General features: G+C 42.4%; 1 protein-coding gene across 2 annotated transcripts in view; it reads left to right on the forward strand.

Annotated features, from left to right (window-relative positions):
• PRKCE (protein kinase C epsilon) overlaps positions 1 to 19,666 on the forward strand; it is a 325,248-nt gene that overhangs the window by 154,046 nt on the left and 151,536 nt on the right. Inside the window, exon 2 of one of the 2 annotated variants that reach the window (XM_053383375.1) lies at positions 2,990 to 3,054. Coding sequence is in view for 1 of the 2 variants with exons in the window: in XM_053383374.1 (XP_053239349.1) it covers positions 2,991 to 3,054 (64 nt within the window). In the remaining variant the exon portion in view is untranslated. The remainder of the gene's footprint in view (positions 1 to 2,989; positions 3,055 to 19,666) is intronic. The other variant, XM_053383374.1, reaches the window with a different exon arrangement.

Genomic DNA, 19,666 nt, shown 5'->3' on the forward strand with positions numbered 1-19,666 from the left:
TGAGATAACACTGCCTTAAATGGTGACTGGGAGTGGCTGCCAAGACCACATAACTCTGGTCTTGAAAGACCTACATTGACTCCCAGTACGTTTCTGAGCACAATTCAAAGTGCTGGTGCTGACCTTTAAAGCCCTAAACAGCCTCGGCCCAGTATATCTGAAGCAGTGTCTCCACCCCCATCGTTCAGCCCAGACACTGAGGTCCAGCTCCGAGGGCCTTCAGGAGGATCCCTCACTGCGAGAAGCGAAGTTACAGTGAACCAGGCAGAGGGCCTTCTTGGTAGTGGTGTTCACCCTGTGGAATGCCATCCCATCAGGTGTCAAAAAGATAAACAACTATTTGATGTTTAGAAGACATCTGAAGGCAGCCCTGTTTAGGGAAGTTTTTAATGACTGATGTTTTAATGTATTTTTAATCTCTTGTTGGAAGCCGCCTAGAGTGGCTGAGGAAACCCAGCCAGATGGATGGGGTATAAGCAATAGATGATGATGAGGATGATGATGATGATGATGAGGATGATGATGATGATGAAAGGTGCCAGTGTGGTTGCACAGTTGTTTAATATCAGCAATTAAAAATATGCATTATTTGTTGTAACTCGGGAGTAGGTGCCTCATGGAATGCATTAGGTCAGGGATGAAGGAAACAGTGTCCTCCCAGATTTTGCTGAACTACATCTGCTTTCATTTCAAGCCATTTGGCCATGCTGGGGCTGATGGGAGTTGGAGTCCAGCAACATAGGGAGGTCAAAAGGCTTCCATAACCCTACAGTAAGCAGTAGGATTTGTCCCCCTATTTTGCACCTGGTTCCAGTGGGTGGAACTTTGGTTTCTAGTTACAAACAGACAGACAGACAAAAAACCAAAGTCGCTCACACAAGCCTGGGGCTGCCCTGCTATAAAAGACAGCAATTACAGGAACCAAAAAGTTCTTTTCAGACCTTGGCTCTGCACCGCAGGCACTGTGCACTGGTGCCAAATATGCATTGTACTAAATACGTATTGTGTTAACATCCTGAAATATAGCCACCGCATGTGTAAGAGATCAGCTCCTCCCCCATGTTCCCTCGCAATTTCGAAGGTCAATCGAGAATAGCATTTGGAAATTGCCGCCTTTGTGCCAACTCGAGGCGGACAAGGACATTCAGGAGACGGTCTGTTCTTGGCTGCTGCACCTTGTGGAACGTCCGGAGACTCTGTAGCCTGAGCACCTCTCATCTTCACACATGGCAAGGAGTGGCAGAAAGAGGATCCTGGCTTTCACTCTCCTGGGTTCACACTTCTTTTCCCCCAATGATATTCTTAATAAGCTGCAACAATTTTAACATGCACAATCCAGTACACATTATTTTGTTGACTTCCTACCCCTTTTTCCATGGAGTTTTTATTTTCCCCCTTGCTGCACGCTGTCTTCTATTTATTAAATTTACAGTGGTATCTTGGTTCGCAAACTTAATCCATTCTGGAAGTCCGTTCCAGAACCAAAGCGTTCCAAAACCAAGGTGCACTTTCCCATAGAAAGTAATGCAAAATTGATTATTCCATTCCAGACTTTTAAAAACAACCCCTAAAACAGCAATTTAACATGAATTTTACTATCTAACAACACCATTGATCCATAAAATGAAAGCAATAAACAGTGTACTGCAGTCACACAATCAGTCAATCAGTAGCTGAACTGGGTTCCGCAGTCACATACAAAAAAGAGCCACAAAAACAGAAACGTAAAATAAATAGCAAAAACAGACAGACCTCAGCGTAACACTCAAATCATCAGTGTAACACTCAAAACGGAAGTGTGGCACTCAAATCATCAGTGTTACGCTCAAATCGGAGCACATTCGGCTTCCGAAAACAATTCGCAAACCGGAACACTTACATCCAGGTTTGCAGTGTTTGGGTTCCAAGTTGTTTGAGTACCAAGGCATTTAAGAACCAAGGTACCACTGTAATTACTTCTCTTGCTCATAGCTCAAATCCTGCTTGCGAGTTCATCATATTATATAATATTTCTTTAAGTGGTCCGGAAAAGGCATCCATTCTTCCATAAAACACTCATCTTTAGATTCTCTCAATTTTGCTCTTAATTTTGCCAGTTCTGCACAGTCCATTATCTTGCTCATCCTTTCTTCTTTGGTGGGAACTTCTTCCACTTCTGAGCAATAAAGAATCCTAGCTGCTGTTGTTACTGCTGGGATCACACTTCTGAGGGGAAACTTACTTGCCTCCTGAGTGAAAAGCTGCAAACGTTCCAAATGCAGGCAAAGCGTTGTTCATTATGCGTATTATCCCAAAAACTTGACAGTAGATGCATGAATTGCTTGTACAACCACATTTTGCTGTTTCCAGCACATGAAGACACTCTTGACAGTTTTCATAAATTCTTTTGGGAGCCAGTGTTGAAGCCAACAATGCTCTGAAGGCTGTAAACATCTGTTACATTTTAATTGCTTTACTACAGTCTTCCCCCGCTTAGTGCCCTCCAGATGTTTTAGACAACAACTTCCAGCATCCTTGAACATTGGCTATGTTGGCTGGAGATTATGGGAGTTGGAGTCCAAATCATCTGGAAAGCATGAGATCGGGGAAGGCTGTTTGAAGATATTGTTCACTCGATAATTTATATATTTTTTTCCACATGTGTTTACCTATCCCAAACATTTGGAATATGCAGAGTTGTGGATTCAAGAATCAGATAAAGTGTTGCCCTTACTTGTTGTCAGGTAATTAAGAAAGGGGACCTTGTGAGGTTGAAATCCAGCAGCGTAAACAAATGTTTGTGAGGATCCTTCCTACTTAGACCTGAGGCTGGATTGAGATGGCACATCAGAATCTGATGGACTTTTTCAAGTCCTTAAAACCACCGGCTTCCATTGAGTATGTGGTACAAGGATTTGCAAGATGACGTTTAGTAATAAACAAACAAACACACCCAAGGAAAAGTACACAGTGGAATTCTAATAATAAATATTTGCTTTTTCCAACTGCAGATTGATTTGGAACCAGAAGGAAGAGTGTATGTCATCATAGATCTTTCAGGCTCATCAGGTGAAGGTAAGACTGTTGGGTTTTATCATATTCTGCCGTTAATAGCAGATTTATAGTGCATTATTGGACACATGATTCAGGACTCCTTCCTCCAAAGATAAGTCTCTAGGTATATGTGCCACAGAGAGCTTGAGAAAACCAGGAGCTCCCTGTGATGCGTACCTGTCTCAAACAAATATTTGCGACACCCACATTCTCTTTTAAGTGGTGATGCTGTGGAAATTCAAAATCTAAGGTTGCAATTAGAAGGTGTGTAATTCTCAAATGTATTGTGAGTTCTGGCTTTGAGATGATGAAGTTTAGGACTTTTGTCATTAATCCAAACCAATTGATTACAAGATAATTTATACTTTCTGTGCCTGCATGGTTGGCGTGACTTAGCCGCACTTTGCCAGCTTGCGTGCATGCCCAGTTGTTTTTATCTGTGAGTTTTTACTCAACTAAAATACTCTGATTCCAATGAACGTTACGTGTGGAATGATTTTATTGTGCTGAATCCTGTGATGAACCCGAATTTTTGTTGGTGATGGTTGGTGTGCCTCTGCCTCCACCTGTTTCCACCTGCTTCATCTTGATCTACTTCCTTTTGCCAGTGAGCAAAGACTTTGTCATTCCAGCAGGCCACCAGCTGGCTCACGTGACAGGGTCTTCTCTCTGTGTGTGTTATATTTCGTCCTCCTGGTTTTGCTTTTTAATGGTTTTACGTGTTGCCAGTGCTGCTTTCAATAGGGTTACTTACTTAACAGTTTTTTTAAAAAAAATATTTATATGTAATGCATGTGTTTTAGTTATACCTGTTTTACTGGATGCCCTGAGCCCCTTTGGCTCCTGCACTGGGAGAATGGTGGGGCATTAATTAATTCATTAATTAAAGGGAGATCCAGGTATAAAATAAATCAGAGTGTCACTCAGAGTCTCTGGAAAACAAGTGGACCTTTGCCATATGGCTAAAACGCATTAAGGTTGGGGCCACTGGTGCTCCCAAGGAGACAGCGTGTTCCACAATATGTGAGCATGGAGGGGTCCGTGACACATTGAGGATAAACAAGCCATGGTTTTCTTTCTGTTGCAATTGGATAGAACTTAATTTGTGCGGAGGTTAGGTATCTGCAACAGCAGGGGCATGTGGAGATCCATCCAGTTTGTCGTGACTTCATATTTGTTAAATATGTCGTGACTGCATATTTAAATACATGTGTGATATTTCATCGGTTGCTGTATATGCTAGAAAAAAAAAAATTCCTTCCAGTAGCACCTTAAAGACCAACTAAGTTAGTTCTTGGTATGAGCTTTCGTGTGCATGCACACTTCTTCAGATACACTACTTCAGATACACTAGTGTATCTGAAGAAGTGTGCATGCACACGAAAGCTCATACCAAGAACTAACTTAGTTGGTCTTTAAGGTGCTACTGGAAGGAAAAAAAATTTGTTTTGTTTTGACTATGGCAGACCAACACGGCTACCTTTCTGTAACTATGCTAGAAAAAGAAAGCCTAAGGATTGTGTTATACAGGAACTCACAAGAAGAAACAATAAGAAAAGAAAAGAAGAAATGTATTTTCATAGGTTATATATCGTATAAAGTGAGGGGGGAAGGTATTTGATCCCCTGCTAAATTTGCCCGTTTACCCTCTGACGAAGAAATGACCAGTCCATAATTGTAATAATGGTAGGTTTATTGTAGCTGTGAGAGACAGAATAACAACAGGGAAACACCCAGAAGACAAAAGTCAGAGAATGGTGTGCATTATAATGAGTGAAATGAGTATTTGATCCCCTATCAACCAGCCAGATGTCAGGCTACCTGGTATCTTCACTGTATAGAATGAGCTGAGATTAGAAGCACCTGCTGTAAGGGAAGAGGTCTTACCTGTAATCCCAGTTTGTTACAGTACCTGTACAAAAACACCTTCACAGTTTACAGTTACTATTATTCAGCCTGTTGCGCTTTGTGTATTGTGATAACTGTATTTGCGTAGCAAGGTATTGAATTTGTTTTGTTTATGCTACCTTGGCATCCATTTGAAATGTAAGGTGGCCTAAAAATATACCAAACGACAATATCCATATTCTTCTGCATGTGGACAGCAAAAAGATTTCCAGATTCTCCTCGTTTCTCCCCCCCCCCCACACTTTTGTCCTGCTTGGTGCATTTTATATTCTGTTATTAAATGCCAATATGCAATGATGTGTGTTGAGGTGAAAGACTGAGTTCTTTTACTAGAAGCTTCTATATACCGCTTTTTTTATCAAATTGAGCACAAAGCGGTGTGTCGAACACAAAGCAGCTAACTTTGTGGGTGCAAGGCAGCATGGTGCGTCCCAAACAGCTATGCCCTCTCATTATCTCTCAGCACCTGCCATCTGCGGCTGTCTCACTCTGCCTAACGGTAGAGCCGGTCAGGCAGTATTCATTTATCAATTAAAAGAATTTGAAAACAAAACAGAGCAGGGCTTATTAGATCTAGTAACACTCCAAGTCCTTGAGTGGGAAACAGCTGAGCTGGTAAACCTGGATTCCGAGGTTTGTTTAGCTAGCAATTATCTGTGTGGCCTTAGGAAAAAAGCCCCCGTCAACATCTGCTTCCAATCTGCAAAAAAGAATAATGACAGAGCCTGGTTGTGAAGTGGAGGGTTGTTCTTGTTAAAAAGAGAGGTATTTTGTAAGCAGCTACTATATGGATGATTAATAGCGTGCACTTGCCTTTGGAATACCTTATAAAGCCCTCTCCTGACATCTCTGGGTGCTTGCCACATCCTCTGTTGATCAAGATGGCAAATGGCGAAAACTAAAGCAGTTCTGAAGGTAGCTAGCTGATGCATAGACGTCCTCGCTGTTTACTACCTTGGCATGCTGAAGCGGCAAATCTATCAAGAAAGCAGGAACGAGAAAACAGAAGTATAGGAAACCATTCCAAGGGTTCCATTATCTCTTTTGGCAAGGCTGTCCCTCTTTTTGCTGCCTCTGAGCCCTGGTGTTAGCCTCCTGCTCCTATTTCATCTCACCCGTCTCCTCGTGGAAGCTGTTTTTTCCTCAGTGTGTGTATGCGCGCCCTGCTGACATTGGCTGGGCCCAGAACGGCCTGCTTCATAATCTTCAACTCTGGTTATCACTGAGTCAGCAGTTTGGACGAGAAAGCATTTCTCTTTTCTCCTCTCTTTGATGGAAGACGATAGTCTTTCAGCAGCACGGCATTCCTTCTTCTTTTGGCTCCTTTGGACGTTGGCGGCTGCCCAAGACCACATTGATTTTTCCATAGTAAGCAGCCTTTTTCTCTTTGGTAAGCATTATTTCTAGAAAAGAGAATCCACAGGCTCGCTCTCCCCCCCCCCCCCCGTTTCTGCTCTTAGAGCAGTGCCCTTTGTGTATGAAACATACTCTGCTTGGTCCTCCTTGCAGTAGACGCATTGAAATTCATGGTCATAACTAAATTGGAGTAGACACGTTGAAATTAAAGGTCATAAGTAAGTTTGTCAACTATTTGCAACAGGTCTGCTCTGAGTCCTTTGGAATTCCCTCCCCTTGGATACTGAAAGCCTTCCTCTTAAAGCAAGCTGTTTAATTATTATTATTATTATTATTATTATTATTATTATTATTATTTATTTATATCCCGCCCTCCCCAGCTGAAGCCGGGCTCAGAGCGGCTAACAACAGTAAAATAATACAGCATTCTAAAATCAATTCATTATAAAATCAGTTCAAATCAAATTGATGGCAACCATTGGACTAGAGTTCTGTGAAGAATTACCAAAGGAGGGGGTCAGGCTGTGCCTTGGCCAAAGGCTTGGTGGAACAGCTTTGTCTTGCAGGCCCTGCGGAAAAATGTCAGGTCCTGCAGGGCCCTAGTCTCTTGTTGCAGAGCATTCCACCAGATCGGAGCCACAGCTGAAAAAGCCCTGGCTCTGGTTGAGGCCAGCCTAACCTCTCTTTGGCCCGGGACCTCCAAGATGTTTTTGTTTGAAGACCGTAAGGTCCTCCGTGGGACATACCAGGAGAGGCGGTCCTGAGATCTTTCCCAGTCTGCATTCGTATTTGAATTGTTTTAAATATATTTTCTATTGGTTCCTCAGTTGTTGTTTGCCACCTTTCGCTACTTGGTGGTGGTGATGGTGGTAGGTAGGGTGGAATATAAATTTAATTAATATGTAAGAAAATAAAATAAGGCAGCTCCATATAATGACATGCATCTGGACTGAAGATGCTCTCTGATATTGCTTAGCAAGGCTAATGTCACATGGAAGATGGCGCAAGCTTGTTTTTCTCATCAGCATCCAGCCCTGATGAGTGTCTAACCAGCTCCTGACATGACTGTACAAAAATCCAGCCTTTCTGGGATTTGATATTGCAATAAATTAATAAAATAACAAACCAGAATTATTTTTTAAAAATATATTTCCAAGACAACGATCTGGATTTACATAATAAATAATTAAGACAAGAGGTGAGACGCAACATAACGAGACACTGGAAAGACATTTCTGGCAGAATTGGTTCAAAACGGCTTGGGAAACAGCCCTCCTTGAGAGATTAACAAATAAACTGCAGTTGACACATGGGCAGATAAAGAAAGATGACTGTGGTTTAATTTCATAGCATATGCCAGTATTCCAGAAAATGAGCAATCCCCCATCAGCATTTGGCTCAATCTGGTTGATATAAATGTAAATTTAAACAAAAATTATTATCTTTGCTTTGAACCCCACCTCCCACATTCATCAATATATGAACACCTTACATTGTTTCATTGGTACCATAAGAGGGGAAAAATACTATTACTCATACTTAATCTAAGCACAGCCCCAAGGGCTCCTGATTAGGCGTTTAGCTGTGCACTGTTGAATGTTATCTGTTAACTCTGTTCTATCCTGCTTCTCCTCTGTTTCTGTATTTGTTTTAACCAGTTCACGAACCAAGAACTTATACATTGACCTCTAATAATGAACCATATGCTGTAGATATCACTGCAAACTTATTATGCTATTTTTTTTGTGATATGCAAATGATGTGAGACTTGGGTCTATTTATCTGTATCGTTGATTATTCCCATTATCCTTGTTTAGAAAACCCCATAAAAGTGGCTTTTCTCAAAGTTCTTACCTCCTCTAGACCTCCTTTAGGAAGCAGTTTGCCTCTGACTACAAGTTCATGTTGTGTATGGCAACACTCTCTAATAATTCATAAGTAGCTTTTGCAGCTACAACCTGCTTGTCTGTTTCCCTGGAAAAGTGCACTTGATGCAAACTTTACACCAGCAGGTGACTCATTCCTTTTGTTTGGGGAGGGGGGGAGGCGCCATAATGTTCTTCCATGTTTAGTCGAAAGGCTAGAGAATGATTCACAGTTGCATCCTCCATCTCCATATTTCCTTTTGCCATGTCTCCTGGAACCACGAAGTCTTTTTTGCATCAAGGCAAGGTGATTAATTATGTTTGTCTGGTTGCCTGCACTTAACTGAAAATACTGGTTTGGATTTCGGCACAGGAGTGGGAAGATTAAGCTTCAGCAAAATATCACAGCTCATGCATGTAGGTGGGATACGTATGTGTCACCAGAAGCAGCACATTGAAATCTTTTGGTTTCCAAGTGAAGTTACTGTATTTACTCTAATCTAATGCGCCATCGTATCTAATGCACACCCTGATTTTCATGTCGTGATTTGGCCAGAAAAGGTGCGCATTACATTCGAGTAAATATGGTAACTCTTTATTGGAAGAAATGAGGCTGCTCAGTAGTGCCAGGACTACTGAGCACAGCAACACTTCCTAGTAGATCTTGCCACTATCAGGCAGTTGTGGGGCCTCTCCCCAGCTTCCTAAACCTCCCCTTTTCCTGGGCCCTTCCCAAGCAATCTGAGACTCCACCGGCACACTTGTCTTTCCTCCTCCCTCTTCATACCTCTTCTGGTTCTGGGAGACTGTGGGAGAAGCAAACTTGTGGTATAAAATTTCTCATCAAGAAAACGGAAAGGGAGGGTCCTATAGTGTTAAGAGTGATGTTACCCACACGTTTGTGCGACCAGAACAAAATAATAATTTGCACTAGGCTAATGCAAACAGGGGCAATCCTAGAAATAGCCCCCAAGTGTGGTTGTGTAGTGGGTCCAGCTTTTGTGATCATGTGCACCCACCTATCCCCATGAGAAATGTAATGTAACCAAAGCATATATGGACACAGCTTGCACATTACAATCTTCCTGTTCTTTTCTGGAATAGAAACATGAAGGCTGCCTTAAGCCATGCCAGACTCTGTGTTCATTTAGCCCAGTATGGTCTATTCTGACTCGCAGTGATTCTCCAAATGCAGCTCTTTCTCACCACCTGCTACCTGATCTCCCCCCCTTCCCCCCTTCTTCTTTTACCTGGAGTTTCCAGGGGTTGCATTTGGGACCTTCTTTCCTCCCTGATATGAGAAATGGTCCCTCATAATACAATATCTTTATGCAGTTGTCAGTGTGTGTGTATATATAAATGTTAATGTGCATTTTGTTCAGTGACTGTAACCTTCTTGGTAGGCTCCACAATAATTTTGCTGGCACCAAATGAGACTTTCCGTGATCTGAATACTGTTATAAACTGGCCAGCTGCCTTTGACTTAGGCAGCCTGGAGGTATAGTTGTATGAATGGCTCCATCTGTCTGTATTCTCATCAGGCTATTTCTCTGGCCCCTCTCAAGTAGCCATTGCCATTTCCACTCATGACCCACAGAAAATTAATCAGATTTCCCCATCTGAGCTCAGCGCTAGGATTCTTTGAGTCTGAAAATGTAGCAGAGTAATATATCCAGATTTCAAAATTTGGATCTAAGATGCAAATATCTATTGCAGATTTGCCTGCCTAGCCCGCACACAGTGCAACAAGCCAGTCTCTTGGTGCCCTCCAAGTCCTGTGGACTACAACTCCCATCATCCCTGCCGATTGATCTTGGTGGTTGGGGCTGATGAGAGCTGTAGTCTAACAACATTTGGAAAGTGCTACGTTGCCTAGCCTTCTCCCTGATATACTTGCTTTTCCATACCTAGAGATAGATTTCATTACATGGAAGAGCATTTCAACACATGCACTTTCTACCATGAAGTTACGGTGCATTCCAGAAAGGATTATTTCATCATTAGAATTGTAGGGTTGGAAGGGACCCTGAGGGTCATCTAGTCAAAGGGACAGCAATGCAAGAATCTTAACTAGATCATACAAGACAGATGGCCATCCAGCCTCTGCTTAAAAATCTCCAAGGAAAGAGAGTCCACCACATCTCCTGGGAGTCTGTCCGCTGTTGAACAGCTCTTGCTGTCAGAAAGTTCTTCCTGATGTTTAGACAGAATCACCTTTCTTGTAAGTTAAAGCCATCGGTTCAAGTCCTACCCCCCAGAGCAGGAGAAAACCCTCTTGATCATCTTGGTCGCCCTCGTCTTCACATGTTCCAGCTTGTCAATATTGTTCCTAAATTGTGGTGCCCAGAACTTGACACAGTACTCCAGGTGGGGTCTGACCAAAGGCATAAAAGAATGGTACTATTATAAGCCAAATGGGGACCAAGTAGGACCAAGACAGCCAAATGAGGACACAGTTCACTGTCATCAATTGTTCAGTATCACATTTGTAAGTGTGTGTTCCGGAAGTTCTTTATGGGTTTGTGTGTATTTTATACAGACACAGGTTGTTCTGTCCCAACTGCTTTCATTTTATCATGGTTGACCTGACAACCCTTTATTGGTTGTTCCCAAGTAGACCATCTAATCCTGTTTATACCAGCTCTCCGCAGAAAAATTAAAAAATCTCCCTCTGGACTTGTTTTCTGCTTATCTGAGTTGCAGCCTGGAAGGTCTGGCCTTGGATTATATTTTCACCTAATCCATACCATCTATTTCGTTTCCTGCCAGATCCAAACATCCATTAATCCTTCCATATCGAAGGATTCGATCATCTTCATCTATAAGTTGTTTGTTCTTTAAGTTGTGGTCCACTTACTAAAGTTTCTGATTGTCAGGGGAGTGTGAATTGGTATGAATGTTAGGTGGTATGAAAGAAATGAGTGCCCACAAGGCAAATATTTCAAAACCAGTTGTGGGCTTACTGTCCTATTGGTGCTTGAGGCTCCCAGGGGAAGCAGGCAGAGTGCAGGTCAAGCAGGGAACATTCAGCACCTTGGACAGCTCAGAGAGGTCCTGCTAAGTGGAGTTGTCTCTGAAGGGAGCTAGAGCCAATTGAAACTTTGTGTAGGTTGACCCAGGTGTGGGTCACCTGCCTGGAAGTGCTGGCAGGCGAGTTGAAGGGCCCTCATTTTGTAGCCTTTGATTTCTACAAGGCTCGGGGAGGCAGAGGTATTGCTGGAAACTTTTTCTTTCAGTCAGAGGATGGTGGCAGGGCTGTGTTCTCTGGCCAGCAGGGCCCTGAATAAAATATTGGTGGTTTTCCCTGCAAGGAAACAGCCTGGACCTTGGCCTCATCTGCATCTTTAGCTGGGTACTGCTTCTTGCAAACAAATGAAACAAAACTCATTTTATTTCTTATTTTTGAAAAGCAGGAGTTGTGCAAACACTGGGTGGTTTAATTTAATTCAGACACATCTGGAGGGAAGGTGGAAAAAAAGACAGAAGTGCAAAAAGAATGCAGAGGCATAACACCACCAGTTAAAAATACAAAACACATTCCTGTAGGTGAGTGATCATAAACAAGCGGATTTGACAAGGATGTTAGGGGATCAGCCAGTCAAAAGTTAAGCATTTTTAAAAGTCTTCTCATTTTCTGATGGGAGAGATTTAAGCAAGCGCTTATCAGCTCTACTGTTAAAATAAGTGAGCTTGAAAGCACAACACAGAGTTGCGATGGGAGAGAAAGAGGTGCATGCATTTCTCTTCTGTCATAACTTTTCAGTGCTTTCAAGCCTGTTTTGTAAATTGAAATTTGCGCTGCCATTTCTCCAGTTGCCAAGGGAGCTCCCATTAAATGGTGTCTGGGCAGTTGGGAAGGGATTATTTTAGCAGTTGTAGCAGCATTGACTCCCTTGTCCTTTTTTTTTAATGTTGTGCTTTTTGCATGTAGGGTTTGCTTCTGCCACACACAGATGGACAGCCTATATTTCTCCTACCTATATTTTCCTTCCCACCAAATGCCCTGGATGCAGTGTTGGAAGGGGGATTTTGGAAATAGCAGCTGCCGCAAAAATTGCAGCATCCCCCAGCGGCAGAATGCATTGGTTTTAGTAAGGATGTGATGATGGCTTTCTTTTTAAAGGGGTAGGCTTCAAATGCAAGCCCCCGCCCCAACTCAAAGAGGCTGCTTCCTTTCCGAGTCAGGGCCACAGCCCTTTAGAGGCAAGTGAATAATTGACACACACACACACACACACAGAGAGAGAGAGAGAGAGAGAGAGAGAGAGAGAGCTCTTTTGTGTAATAATAATAATAATAATAATAATAATAATAATAATAATAATTTTACTTATACCCCGCCCTCCCCAGCCAAGACCGGGCTCAGGGCGGCTAACACGAAATATAAAACAATTGATTGAAATACAGCTTAAAAAACAAGATTAAAATACAACATTAAAACATTAAAATGCAGCCTCATTTCAGTGGAAACTCAATCAAAAACTTTTTGGGGGATAAAAACGTCAAGTCTTCACTGTCTCTGATGAAGACTGTCTCTTTTTCTGCTATGCCCGTTTTGAGCTGGACTTGATTCAATTCCTTAAAATAAAAAATAAAAAAATTATTTTGGTTATTTAATCGAGTTGTCCATACCTTGAAACTCTAAAAATTGGGCTATTATGCTGTCCACACTGGCATCTCATAAAAATAAAAAATGCCTGCTCTTCAGTGGTGGAGGATTCCCATCTTAAGTAGGAGAGCTAATTGAAGGTTTTTCAAGTATTTGACTGGAATGCTCAAAACCCAACCAAAATCAGTTTTGCAGTGAGCAGGACAAGTTGCACATACAAGTTTCATTACAGAGGAATGGACTAGATGACGCTTGAGGCCACCTACAGTTCTCTGATTCTAGTTATTGGGGGCAGGGGGAGAAATTAGACCAATGTGCCCATCAGTATAGTAGGCAATGAGTCAGACCAGGCATAGGCAAGCTCGACCCTCCAGATGTTTTGGGACTACAACTCCCACCATCCCTAGCTAACAGGACCAGTGGTAAGGGATGATGGGAGTTGAAGTCCCAAAACATCTGGAGGGCCGAGTTTGCCTATGCCTGAGACAGACCATTGGTCCATCTAGCTCAGTGGTTCTCAACCTGTGGGTTCCCAGATGTTGTTGGACTACAACTCCCATCATCCCTAAGCTCTGGTCTTGCTAGCTAGGGGTGATGGGAATTGTAGTTCAATAACATCTGGGGACCTACAGGTTGAGAAAGGCTGATTTAGCTCAATATTGTCTACTCTGACTGGCAGTGGCTCTCCTGGGCTTCAGGCGGGGTCTCTCCCAGCCCTACCCGCAGATGTTATGGACATTTTCCATGAAAAGCAGTTTTTTAAAGAACTCAGCTTATTGTTTATCTTTCTTGCTCACCGTAAGGTTCCAGTTGAAGCAATAAGATATACAATTATAAAACAAATAAAACAGCCGTAAAATAAGAAAGTGAAACTAATTAAAAACAATTACACACATATAAAAAGAGTTACAAAAAATCTAAAAGCAAGAATGTTCCTTGCCCCAAAGTGGAAAGAAGCAGAAGTCCCAGAAAAAGAAGAATGGATACAAAAATGTATGGAATATGCAGAAATGACGAAACTTACTGGAAGAATAAGAAATCAAGGTAACAAACGCTTTATAAAAGAATGGAAATGGTTTATTGAATGTTTACAGATAATTTGTAAACAGATAAAAACATTAGCAGGATTAATGTAATGAACCAGCAATTTTATAAGAGTATATATTTACAGCAGATAAATAAATGAGCAAGTTAAATGAACTTGGATATGCAGAAGACACTAAAAAATTAATTTAAGGAACCGCAGAAAGAGGGGGAAGGAAGTCAAAATTTCGAAACGTTAAATTGATTGTAAAACTAACGAAATGTATAAATTTGAAAAACAAAAATAAAAAATCTAAAAGCAGCCAAAAGCCCATAAAACAACTCAAAACAGATACGTGTAAAGCCATCATCATTAAAACACTGACAAAAATTTTTGTAGATCTTTAAAAACCTGTATAGGTAACCAAATTTTGTGTCTGTGTAGGCTTGCTGTTATGATGATGCTTTTAAAAATTGCAGCATAATCTGATACATATTTATTCAGAAATAAGCTTTGCTGTGGTCTAGTAAGTGTGTGTAAACTTCCTCTTTTTTTGGCAGATCAATTTCTGGGATGGCTCAGGAACAATAATAATAATATAACTTTGTGGTGTTGTGGTTAGAATTTTGGACTAGTACAAGTGAATTCAGGGCTCAGATGCCGAACTCAGCTGCCATCTCACTGGATGACCTTGGGCCAGTCATTATGTCTCTGCCTGGCCCACCTCACAGGGTTGTGGTGGTGATAAAATGGAGATGGGCAAGGGGAGAGCCACCTATATTGCCTTGAGCTCCTTGTAGGAAAAAGTGGGCTACAAATATAGGAAATAAACACAATACATATATTTCTTGTGGTGGAATTGTCTCAGAAATGTAGCTTCTTTTGCCCATGTGATGGATTTCCCTCTAGCCCGAGCATTGCTTTGTGGTTTTTGGACCATTTTATTAGATTCCAATAACAATTAAAACAATTTAACCCGTAACGACAGATAACTCTAACGCTCAGAAAGTCTTAGCACAGGTAAGCCTTTAAAAGGCCTTTGGCCGCCTTCCTTATTATTTTCCATTCAGCTGTGGCAGAGAGCAGCCTTTGTTTGCAAAATCTGGAATGAATTAGTGTGCTGTGATTACTTGCAGGCCTCCAGCTTAACGAAGAAAAATAAGGTTCAGGGCAATATACCCATGCAATATTGCAATAAAACACAGGTGGTTTCCATTTTCTTATCCGTCCCCAATTCCCTTTGCTATGGGAGACAATGGCAGAGCTCAAGAATAATTGCAACAAGAGCAAGACCTTGGCTGCTCCAATTTCTTACCATTACCTTTTAATGGCCAAGGTCTAGTTGCAGCAGGAATCCGTCGGATGGATGGCTTGTGGGCTTCTGTTTCCTGTTTTATAGATGGAAACATATTGATTGCAATGCCAAGCAAGTATGATTTATTTTGAATCATTGAGACAAATCATATAATGAGTCCACTTGGTAAACTAAAATGAGCTTGACTGAAACTCGCTTGTATGCTAAGCTGGAACATTAATCCATCTAACCCAGTCTGGTCTGGTCTGGCTCTCAGTTGGACTGCAGGGATCTTTCCCAGCCTGGCTACTTTGAGATCCCCAGTGGTGGAAAGCCTCCTCTTTTGGAAAACCTCTGGCCTGTCAGGGCCAGAGGGGATCGATCCAGTGGCAATGCAGCTCTTTGGATAAAGTGGGATCTGTGACTCAGGAAAGCTTACGCCATGATAAACATGTGCAGGTCAGGCTGCAATAATTGGCATTGCCATCTAGCAAGCATGACAACTGACCAGCCTCTCCTAGCTTTGAAGCTGCAGAGATGAGCAAATTTCCTCCCAGAAGGATATAGAGATTCCTACCTCCACAGTTGGGGAAGATGCCTGTGGGTTGTTTGGCTAAGGCTAACATTGAAGAGCTAAAGTGTTTGGGGCGCTTTGACCACCATAGGGCCAAACAGGTAAACCACTTCCCCTCTAGTCACCCCCCTTCCTGGTATTTTCTGCTCTGGAGCAAGTACCATGAGTGAGTTTTAGAAGGCATCTCACTGGCCATTCTCCCCATCCAGCCACCCTTTGGGAAGCGCAGTTCTTGAGTACCATTGGCAGAAAGTTCTCAGGGTTCTCAGCCCAGCATGCTCTCCTCTCCAATAGGCTTCTCTTTAGGAAAGGCAGATGAGGCTTGCCCCGATGAAGATGGATAAGTAGGGCTGTGAGCCAGCAACTGCAATTTTGACTAGTAAAAAATTGTAAACCCTTGCTGTATTTCTTTTACGTCCTATAGGACTTAGTCTATTACAGGATAAACAGCAGACCTGGTTACTCCTCTGGAAAGTGTGGATACTGAAGGAATTTTAGAAGCAGAAACAATTCTTTCTTTGGAAGGGGATGCTGATATGTCACAGGTGTGTGCAAAGGCCTTAATTTTAAGAGCAGCATGCCGGAATCTGTATCCACTGGGCCCTCCCTGAATGACCACCCCACTCCACAAAAAAGCTCTCATCAGTGGTGTAGCATGGGTTGGCAACGCCCGGGGCAAGGCAAGTATCCTTGGCACTGCCTACTGATAGCTTGGCGACCTACTCGAGTGGCAGCGGCAATGCCATGTGAACGTCGAGCGTGGCAGAGACTGGAACAGGGGATTGGTTGGGAGTGGGTATCTTGTGTGCAGAAGGTGCCCTAGCAACCGGCCATTGCCAAAATCTGCTCCTCACTCCGCCTGTGGGAACAGTGGGAGATTTTCTGTGTTGGGAGGGCACACTATTTAAAAAATATTATTATTACTACTACTTCCTTTCCCCCCTTTTGAACTTTTGCACCCCTTCGAATTTTGCACTCTGGGCAACCTCCCCTGTGGCCCTACCCATGCCATGCCACTACAATAACCTCTTTATACACAAGGCACTCTCCCTTTGCACCGGAGAACCTTTTCCTAAACATCTGCTGCATATGGGACAAATTCTTTTTCTGCAAATTTTATTTCTTTGAATGTGTATGCAGTAAGAAAAACAATTAATTCCCACTCCGCAGCCCGGAAGAATGGCTGGTGACCAAACATTCTCTGCTGAAGCAGCCTTGTAAATGGGAGCAAAGAATTTATTTGCCTGCTAGATAACAGCATGCAGTAGCTGAGGGTCACCCTTCCCATTGACCCTTGAATAAGGATGATAGCCTGCTGCTCTGCTTCAGAGCCTGTCTTGTCATCAGCATCCTTGATAGGCTCATCCTTTCCCACTCTTGCCTGTTGATGGCCCCAGCCTTCAGAATCACAGGGGCCCATTGTCTCTCTGTCTTCCTCTCCTCTCCTGGATACCTTGACAGGCCCAGAATGGAGCCTTGGCTCTTTCAGTCCCATGAATCTTTGCCCTTTCCTATTGTTGACCCTGTTGACCCTTGACCCTGGCCTGATAACAGATAGATAGCCACTGCATCATCTTGCCCAGGGGACTCTAGGTGGGCGGTAGGGGGTTCTGCGTCACAAACTGAATCCCCCTTCCATCGAGAGCTGGTGGGCGGTAAGGAAATTTTACCATCAAGAAAGATGCATTAGTGGGCGGTAGGTATAAAAAGGTTGACCATCTTGCCCATCAGTAAACTAGCAGCTATATCCTGCACTAACCAGAGTTTCCAGGCCAGGGTCAAGAGTAGCCCCACATAGAAAACATGGCAGCAATTCAGTCTCAAGGTTAGCAATGCTTGGACTTCAGCGGTCAAGTGATCCCAATATGGCCATGGTTCACATACCAGACAAATCAGTGAAAAAGCACTCCTGACCTTTTTATTACATGCTAATAACTTTCTGCTATTGTATCAGCCATGTTGGAAGTCTTTTAGCAGGCAGAAAGTCAGTATATCAACAGTTTAAGGCGAACTCATTAAATACATGGATAACAGGGATTATTTGCTCGAGCACTGCAAAACCTAGTGCCTATTAAAAATGCTGGTCTTTGTAGGTGAAAAAATGCAAAGCAAAATTTCCTTACATCCCAAAGCCTCATTTTTCAAATATGTTTTTTTTTTTTTAAAGTCATGTTTTAAAATTAGGGCTAGAGATTCTGAATCCATTCCCTTCTCTCCCTGTTTTTCATCACAGTCGCCTTCCAACAACTCAAAAACCTCCCCAGACAGAAGTGTTCTGTAACTGCGATAAAGAGGTGGGCTGTTTTTATAGGTGCGATATCCTGTCAGACAAACAGAAGGTCACATCGGAACTCAAGTACTGCTGCTAAGTAATTTTACCCCTGAATGCGTTTGGAGAACTGCCAGGCCAGCTCACCTTCCCATCTATTATCGCACCAACTTGCCTTGTGAGAAATCCTGATTTACATTTATAAAAACTTACAAGGCAAGATAGAATATAGGGAAAGTGGATCAGTGTAATACGGCTTGTTGCTAGGGATGGGGTGGAAGAATCCAATTCAGCGTACGTTTAAAGGAAAACCCACAAGAACACAGCCACCCTTTGAAATCCACGCTCCTCCGTATTTTGCAATTCAGTTCTCTAGCCGAGTAATGTGTAGAAAAAATACATGCACTAGGGTAAAGTGCATAAAATGTGTATACACACACACACACACACACACAAAATATATAACAAAATATATAAGGGGATGTTGCAGAAATGTTTATATTAGGCAAAATTGCATGCACACATGGATAAATTTGCACTAAAATGCTGGTGAGGACTTAGAACAAACAAACAAATAATTAATAAACTGGTATAGAAACATGGAGAACTCAGCTTAAGGCTAGAAAAAGGAGAATCCGAGAGATACCAACAGTATTCATTCATCTCTGTTTAGCCCAGGAACAGGGAACATGTGGGACTCTAGCTGCTGCTTGACTCCAACCCCCATCAGTCCTAGTGGTCAGGGTTAATAGGAGTTGTAGTCCAATAACGTCTGGCAGGTCACTGGTTCCCTATCCCTGAATTTTCATTCTGTTCACTTTTCTGCTTTTAACTGTTTTTACCCTCAGGGTTAGGACAAAGAGCAGCAATGGTACCTGAAGGGTTTGTGGCTTACTTCAATAAAGGGTAGAAAAAGTCAGAGTGCAGATTTCATAATGGAATTTGAAAAGTATATGCATGGGCAGTTGATGATGTTGTTTACGCTACTTACTGGTCGGGGACAAAATCCATATAGTGAAGTCTTTTTCCTTTTAGAGAACTCTGCAGAAATGTTTATTTGAAAGGCTAAAAGAAGAACTTCCCTTAAAAAGAAAATCAGCAAGAGAACCAATTTTAGGTGCTTGGTAGCCTTAAAGCCCAAGGGAAGATGTCACAGGGTTAACTCCTCCCATGATGCTTTTTCAGGTGATGAAACACAGGCAGCTGGGGGAGGCTGCAGATGCTGGAAAAGTATTGTTTGGAAAGAAAAACACATGCTAGCTTTCACCATCCAGCAAGAAGAGGCTAAGATCAGCCCTGTACTGCTGAACTTATAAAGTGCCCTACAAATGAGGAAGAAAAACCAAAGTCCTTTTTCACAAGGATAGAAACTTTCCCCAAACTGGAGAACAGGTTTCATCACAGATATGCACACACCCTTTTGGGCAAGGGAGAATCTGTGTTTAAAATAAGTAAATAAAGCAGGCAGCTAGTATTCAGTGATGGCTGAGCATCCTCAGTCCTTATTACCTTACTTGTGGGGTGCCCTCTTAGTTCCCTCCTTGACTGTTTTTGTATTTCCTTCCTTGAGTATTTTTGTACTTCCCCAGGACGGCCAAACCTCCCCCCTCTTTCTCAGTGGCCCCATTTTGGCTACGATAATGTTCGCGTTCACTCGTTGAGTTCAGCTTTACAGGCAGGGATATACATAATACATTGTGTGCCCTAGGCTGGGAGTAAGTCCCATTGGGTTTA

Source organism: Podarcis raffonei, chromosome 3, assembly GCF_027172205.1.
Source record: "Podarcis raffonei isolate rPodRaf1 chromosome 3, rPodRaf1.pri, whole genome shotgun sequence".
Lineage (NCBI taxonomy): Eukaryota > Metazoa > Chordata > Lepidosauria > Squamata > Lacertidae > Podarcis > Podarcis raffonei.